Here is an 8,958-nt window from a genome sequence, read left to right on the forward strand (position 1 = left end):
GAGAACAGTTTAGGCACCGCCCACTTGGATATTCACCACGAACAAGCACACAAAATGACCTCCTTCCAATCTTTCTGGATATCTTTTGTTTGCATTGTGCAAATACCCCATGCACACCTCAATTTTTATTAATGACATATGCGTTGTTGCTTTGTGGGTAATAAAACATGGCCGCTGATTCTAAGAGGATTGGTCAATATTCTGCTGTAAATCATTCTCGCGGATCTGTGAATTTATAAATTCATTTAGGATCAAACAAAGTTTTCTAGATAGGAATGGTCATTTCATAATCAAATCAGTATAACAAAGCCAAAAAAATTGGCCTTGTGCATGTTGCTCTATATAAGATAAATCCAAAGTAATATTCTTGATTAGTATCAATTTCAAATTAATACATTATAAGAGCACTAAAAAAATATTAATTATGAAATTCAATCTAGTAAAACCGGTAAGAATATTGGATTTCTATATATTACAAAAAAAAAAATCAGCTCAAAATAGAAATAGGCAGATGATATAACACAGTTGTAATACTCAACTGTTGCAAATTACTCAAATTTCAATATATACTTCCTGTCAAGACTACAGTTCAAACTTTTTATGATTAGGTCTTTATGTTCTAAATTGGATAGCTAGAGCATTTAACTAACATGTAAAATCCAATATTATATCTTATGTATTGTTACAAGCTGTTAATTTGAGATCAGCTGGACACTTCATTGTAGATATATGAAAAATCGAATTTTACTTTGATATTCAGTCTTTGAAGAGACAAACTCTTAGACTTCCATTTCTGGAAATTATACATAAATCTGTTTGAAATTAAATCTGTTTGTATGAAATTCAGTTCAAAACCAATAACTCATTTTCTCAGACAAAATTTCATTGTAAGTTATGAATTATATGTGATAAAATCATGATAAAAAAAAATGTTGAAAAGAAACACTCGTGATAAAAACAATTAAATAGGGCATGTAAAAATAAAAGGGAAAAAATCACAACAATCAAAGTAAACCTAGCTAACAATCAACAAACAAACAATATTTATATAATATATATATATATATACAAAAATAACAAATCAAAATAGTGGAATGGACCATTGTTTACATTTCTATGTTGGTGCTAAAACTAATAATAATTTAGTAAATCGCCTTTTATATCAACAGTATATGTCCAGCATATCTTAAACGGATTGTAAAGAGGTTTTCTAAACTTTGTAATGATATGAGGAACGCTGATAGCATCAGTGGTTTCACTAAAACTATGTGTTTGATGACTAATCACTAATCGCAGAGGCCCTATGTGAAAAAATGCATATTTTGAGATTGGTGACATCATAAAACACTTAGTTTTAGTGGAATTGCAGGAATCACAGAAAGTTCATAGAAAATTGGAATCCTGCAAATTTTTGCTAAAAAGTGTCCTCAATACACATAAGAAATTTTGAAAACCTCTTGACAATACCTTTAACTATAGTGGCTTAGGATTTACTAAATAACATTTTCTAAAATTATTTTACTTGTAGGCTCAAAGAGGCAAGAGTTTAAAAGATGTTTTCCTTGTATGAATGACTAATTAGTCATTTTGAGAGAAAAAGAGTCATATTGAGCTTAAAGAGACATCAATTTTCCTCATAAGGAAAGTTTAACTTGTGACTAATGTGAGGTCATTGTGATGTATATTGAATTTCAAAAGATATCAGCCATCTTTTTAAAAAATCTGGTCTTAATTTATAGATAACAATTACTTAATAAATACATGTCACTGGTTACTTGTTGAGATAATATTCTGTTAAAAATGGTGGTCATAATCTAAGGATAACAATTACTCAAAAATAACTTGTCACTTGTTATGATATTCTGTTAAAAATGGGGGACATAATTTACTGATAACAATTACTTAATAAATAACTTGTTACCTGTTGTCGAGGTGATATTCTGTTAAAAATTGATTATATAGTTTATGGATAACAATTACTTACTAAATAACCTGTCACTTGTGAGATATTATATTTAACATGAGGACAAAATTTATTGATAACAATTACTTTTTAAATAACCTGTTACCTGTCGAGGTGAAAATCATTTATGGATAACAATTACTTAATAAATAACTTGTCACTTTGTCAAGATATTATTTCTCAAAACAGGACATAATTCATGGATAACCATTACTTATGTTTATTCTAATACATAATTAATGGATAACAATTACTTAATAAATTAATAATGTCCTTTCTGTTAAAAATGATGTACATAATCTATGGATAACAAATACTTAATAAATAATGCAGGACAATTTGAAATGATGTTCTAGTCCTATATTGGAATGTAAGAGATATGTAAGGCAATAGTAGATCTAAGACTGGCTTTATATAAATTGGGGCACAATAACGCATAAGGCATTTCATCTGGGGACGGAAGAATCACTAAATATTTAAACTTTATCAAAATATATAGAAATTCCGAGGTGATTTTTGTGATTTAAAATATTTAAAAGAAAAAAAATTATGAAATAACCCCTAAATTTTTTAAACAAATTTTTTTTTGAAAGATATATTAATTACTTCTACTTTTCCTTGTAGATGTTTAGAGTTACAAATGAAATAACTTTTTTACCGTGTTTAAATAATTCGGTGTTTATCATTTGGACCGTTGCCTGTTTAAAACGTCCCTAAAGAAGAATATATATTAAAAAAGTTGACAATTCTTTCTTTTAGAAAATATAAAGCCAGTATCTTTGTATACAACGTTTTTTATCATTTTAGATACCATTATCTTCAAATTCAACCTTAGTTTATACTTATGATTGTGATATATTATAAAACTGAATTTATAATATAATCATTCTGTATAACATATTCATATCAGCAAAAACTCAGTAATTAAATGGATTGGAAAAAGAAATCTTCTCATAAATGGAGAGCTCAACAAGTGCGCAACTATTAACAGTGATTTGTTTTGAATGCTTAATGCTGGCAATTTCAATTTTTGGAAAACAATTTTTATGGAAACTAGTCTTAGGAATCTAAATAAAATTCCGTACTTTCAAATACTCAAGTACATTAGAGAGGTAAATCGCATATTTAATGATAATTACTAAGTTTTTTGGATTTATCGGATTATTTAAGGATCCTGTTATGTTATTTATGACACCAGGTATATCTACTGATGAATATATGCTCTTATTGGCCAAGTTTAAAATTCTTAAATTTTATGTTCATTCTAATCTAAGACATAGTATTCCTTTAAATGACCATATCCCTTTAAATCTGTTCTACCTCAAATCAATTTAAAATTCAACAATTGTATTCCTTTAATATAGAATCATACCATTATCAATTTCTTTCTCTCCGGCTCTAGAATAACTACACCAACATTTCTGACCTGACATACACAGTAATATATTATTGATTAAAAATGCTCCAACGGCTCCCACTAAAAAATAAAAAGATATACCAAAATCTGTGTTGTCTTTGTTCGTCCACCCTGCTTTTACATCATCAGCTGAAAACAGGTTGACTGATAAATTGTTGATGTATAAACCAACGTAGATAAAGACAGCCAGCAATGAAAAGGTACCTGGAACAAGAAAATTAAACTATGTAACTTTCTGTCCTGGAGACAAGCTAGTGACATTTGAGATGCATTGCCAGTCATGTCGGAAAAATAAAGCCAAAATAAAGCCAAATCAACAGCCCTGTCTTCATATTTTGTCTGCAATTTCATTTTCTGCAATTTTTGTGCAAATTGGGTTATCAACTTTAAAGATGGGTTCCTTTATTTTCATTTATGAAAATGAAAATGCCAATACATATATGAATAGAAGTAAAGATGTTCTAATGACTTGGAAAAATACAAGTTTGTGTCACATGATCATAATTAATTCATAATTAGCTAATTAGAAGAGAATTACCAGTAGAATTCCAATGAGTGACCAATCAAGAAGGGTCAAAAAGACTTTTTTGTTTATCCAGACTTTACATACATGAACATATATGATTGATTAAAACTCTTAATTATATGCAATAAGAACATAATGATATAATTAAGAATACATGATAATTCATTAGAAACACCAATTATTCTAATAGTTTGCTTAATTTGAAACCCTTCTCTTCTAATTTAGCTAATTATGAATTAATTATGGACATGTGAGACAAACTGGTATTTTACCAAGTCATTAGAAAACCTCTACTTTCTATTAATATAAGTATAAGCATTTTCATTTTCATAAAAAAAACGGGGAACCCATCTTTAAATGTAAGTCAAACATGACAATATAAAATATATAATTGATATTAAATATTGATGTTTTCTATGTTATTACTGACAGTTAATGAATATTTTACAGATTTATTGATTACTGGATACATAAACCCTCCCACTGATAAAATATCTACAACAGATTAGTATGGCTAACTTTTTACAAAATGTCATGAATAAATCTTAGCAAGATACAACCAATTTTTGCAAGGATAACAACTTAAATTCACAAGGATCCTATCTACCAACTGGTCATTGTCCTAACCTCTTGGCATTGATCTTTCCGGGATTATCCATATCCATTTACAGCTGGGATCGACTGGAATTATGAGGAAAGGTGACAAACTTTCACACACTGATAGCAGTTTTCATGGTTACCGTTGTATTTGAACATGCTTGTGATTTCATCAATCTACCAAAATCCTTACTCCAGCCATACTACAAAGGGCAATTACTAGCTTTTAAGCAGCACAGTCGATTAGAGACTTGGTTCTCTACATAACGTCTTTGCTTGGTTATATTGAGCAAATGGTGGTTGTAGGTTGTGGGTTCTATGCTCAGTCGGCGGCGCAAGTCTGATGACCTTAAATGTTATCCTGATTCATAATTTCAGTCAACCCACTGGATAATCTGGGAAAGATCGATGATAAGAGGTTTGGACAAGGACCATCTGGTAGAAAGGATCCTTAACTGTGAACCTAAGTTGTTATTCTTGTAAAATATAGTTGTTTCTTTTCTTTCTCATGACAAGTTAAACTACATAACACTGGCTGGTAGAATAATCTTGTTTGAAAAAAAGACCTTGTTTCAAAAAAGTACATTTTCAATTCCCTAAAATATATAACAGCAATACTTACATGACAATCCATTCCATAGATATAATCCCATTTCACCAGTGACTGTTTCTATAGGTTTACCAAATATATTATAAACTGTAAAGCCTATAGCTATCAGACCCCATACAATACCTAATGATAACATAACTATAGTACTGACCCACAGTCCAAAATGTGATAGGCCATCATCATTTAATTGTTGAACTGAAAAAGACAAAACAAATTTTTTTTTTTACAATATACAGAAGCTGAGCTGAGCAAAGATATTTGAGCATATCCAATACAAATTACAGCATAAATACAAAAAGTCAAACTGTTTCATTTTAAGGTAGAATTATGGTGAAAGGTACCAGCAATTAAATTCATCTGTTCTAGATACTAAACATTCAGAAAATGCAGAAATAAAAACATGATAGTTTTACAAATTTCTATGTCAGAAAAATAAAGCCCTGTAGTGCTGAACAAATATGCCATGTTCTGTTTTAATATATCTTTTTTCTATATAGCCTGAAAATATTATTGATGTATTGAACACTATTTTAATAGTGAAAAATATTTTGTTATTGTTCATACATTATCTTAAACATAACATTCCTAAAAATGTCTTTTCAATGATATTTTCACTGATTTTTGTTTCTTGTCAGGCTTTGATAGAATAAAATTGTTTTCATCTATATGGGATTTTATGGACTCTCTTCTCTTAAGTAGGTTGTTGATACAAGTATTAAAGGGATTATAAAGAGGTTTTCTACATTTTTGGTGCTATCAGTGTCCCCGATACACATTACAAATTTAGAAAAACTATTTACAGTCCCTTTAAAGGTAAGAAAATGAGATCAATTGTTAGGGAATTCTTTCCATTAATAATTGATCTGTTATTTGAGACAATATTGATTTTGAAGACAAATGGCTACTGAACTTTGAACCCAGGGGAGATTTTGAATTATTTAAGGCTAAAACACTTGCGTCATTAGAACAAATTTCAGTCTCATCAGACAAACTGTTTTTCCAAACATCTTTTTGTTTCAATTTCAAGTTCTGATCCAAGCTTATTTTTTTTTTTTTAAAAATACACAGAGATCAAACCCCAGAGAGCCTACATTATATCATGACAGTCAAAATCAGTAACTGGTCAAACGCTAGTTAAAAGCAAACTGTGAATTGATTTACAGGCTGAGATATCTCAGTACAGAATCTAGTATTATTGTTAGCACATAAACTCAAACAGAAAGTCAAGGACTTGCTATGTGACAAACAAAATACTATGATCACTATCACTTCCTTCTAAGAAAATAATCTAAAAATCTTAGTGATATTAACTGATAAGACACCTATTTAGTTAGATTGAAGTCTGTAATATAATATGTACAAAGTTTATGGTCACACCTTGATCAAATCAATAAAACTATGATTTCATAAGACCAATTTTATAATCCATTACTTATATTCTTATATAGGGCTGGGTAAAATGATTTTAAAATTTCTATTATCGATTACCAAATTTCTTAATCGATTATATGTCAAAGTTACATTTTCTCCATTGTACCCGTTAACAAGTAGTAATCTCTTTCACATAGGTTCCCTTCAACACATAACTCTCAGACAATAAACTATAATAACTGATCAAAGCAAAGAATATACTTCTATGACACAAAAAATAACCCATGAAATTCAGAATTTAGGCATGTTTTTAATTTAGTAATTAACGGATTTCTCAATTAAATTATTTTGATTATTAATCAATTATTGATCAGTAGTCTGCCATCAATAATCGGTCTCAGTATGGTAATCGATTCCCAGCCCTATTCTTATATATATTATGTTTGTCTATATATTTGCTTGAGCCTGCTCAATTTCAGCCATGTGTAACACTTATCAGAATTAAAATCCAATATCATGTTTTCAAAAAACAATGACAATACACTAAGGAAGAGGACCTTGTTGTACAGGCATAATTAACAGTCCTAGTGCAGTTTTAAGAATATTATGTTGTCATACAGATAGCTGTTACCCAGATCATTTGTCAGAATAACATTATAACAAACTATTCATATGACTAAACCCTTTACCTAAAATTATAAGTCATTATTACTATGACTATTATGATTATTACAATAAAGTCATCAACTTTGATGTAAAACCTAACAAATCTTATATTTTTTTCAAGTAAGCTCTGGTCCCATTGATACAGGTTAACTTGACATTGATCATATCTACATAGATCATGAATATTTAGGTCACGTAAGTTGACTTGACCAAACAGTTTATCAAAGGTTTAGTGCCTCAAAGATCAAATTTGACTTAAATATTGCCACCATAATTTCAAGATTCATAATATATTAAGATATTAAGATAAAGTAAGCTTATTCTTAACAGGCCTGTAGCTAGAGATGATTTAAATGACTTGTTGATTCGCTATAGTTGAGCCCCCTTCAAAATATTTTGCTATGATTTTACAGAGGGAGATTTTCAATTCAAAATTTGTCATTTTCACATGAAATTTTCTTGGAGAGAAGTGTGTTCATTTCAAGTGCAAATTTTTCAAAATATTCATGGACCCAAAGGCATTCTAAGACAATTGGTGGGCACTATCATATTTTGAATATGAGAACATGAGAGAAAAAAAAATCAATTTAGAACTCAATGTGGCCAGAGAGTAGGGCCTGATTCTAAAGAATTTCTAAAATGCAGATATCACAATAAACATGGTGGTTTGGTGGAAAAAAAGAGTTTTTGAATAAATTCACTAAATTTCTTTGACTACGCTAGTGTTTCATTTGGTTTTGATGACAGATTACCATGTATCTATATGCATTATTTATCTAAAAACCCTGAATATTCAAACAGTAGTTAATTTTAACATGTTGATACACTATAAACAAGATAACCCTACTGAGAACAAGTAGAAAGTAAACATCCTATAAATAACAAGAAATGATAGGAAAACCAATATTTAACCTGAATAATCTTATAACCTAGCTAGCTAAAAAGTTTTTAACATACACAAATATTATCATCGCCAAGGACCAGCTGCTAGAAAGGATCCTTAACTGTAAACCTAAGTTGTCATCCTTGTAAAATATAGTTTTCTTTTTTTCTTTCTTTATATCTCCATGACATAAATAATAGAAATGCCCTGAATTTCACATCTTAAAATTCTACCCCTGTCCAGTCAGCTGCTAAATAGTAAATACCAGGGGTGAAAATTGCAACCACCCTAACCCCCTTTCCTTCAGATTGAAATGGGATCAAAATTAAAGGAAGATAGTCTTATACTTCGAAATTTCATTATACAGTCATTCGATAAAAATATAAATGAAAATTGGTTGTACTTACCATAAATATCTAGAGATCTATCCCCAAATCCATAGTTAAGTGTTCTCTGACCTTTGAATAAACCAAGTGTTATTATTCCAGTATATTTGGGAAAGTCAGCACTAGCGTCATCGGTGTTATTGTTCACATCAGATATTGTATGATTTTTAACTGGGTGTGCAACAATCCAATTTTCAGTTGCAAATGCCACAACCATCAAAATCACACCAGCCAATCCTAAGAAAAAGGTTAGGATTAAATATCCTTTTTTGTTGTCTCTCATGATAATGCTTTTGCGATTTACCACGGTCTTTTTTCGTCAATCTTACAGTTATATTACATTATTTTAAAGCACAGGATGAGGTAAATCTCATTTTATGTTATTATTCATCAGACATCTTAAAAAGCACCTGTCAATCACATATAGAATTGTCGTCCAGACGCTATTTGCGGTCGACTTTTTTTAAATGCAAGTTTCGTCTGGATAATAAAGACATAAAACTGATATCATTAGAACATTTTTAGTTTCGAAAATATTT

The 8,958-nt window shown here is 29.6% G+C and overlaps 1 protein-coding gene across 1 annotated transcript; it reads right to left on the reverse strand.

Moving 5' to 3' along the window:
* Positions 1-3,139: 3,139 nt before the first annotated feature.
* LOTGIDRAFT_232832 (hypothetical protein) lies at positions 3,140-8,702 on the reverse strand (the record flags this gene model as incomplete). The annotated part of the gene is made up of 3 exons (XM_009058051.1): positions 3,140-3,584; positions 5,126-5,308; positions 8,441-8,702. 3 exons carry the CDS (start codon positions 8,700-8,702, stop codon positions 3,319-3,321), a joined length of 711 nt encoding a protein of 236 aa, XP_009056299.1. The 3' UTR covers positions 3,140-3,318.
* Between the last annotated feature and the right edge of the window lie 256 nt (positions 8,703-8,958).

This window comes from Lottia gigantea (assembly GCF_000327385.1).
Source record: "Lottia gigantea unplaced genomic scaffold LOTGIsca_32, whole genome shotgun sequence".
In the NCBI taxonomy this organism is placed as follows: Eukaryota; Metazoa; Mollusca; class Gastropoda; family Lottiidae; genus Lottia; species Lottia gigantea.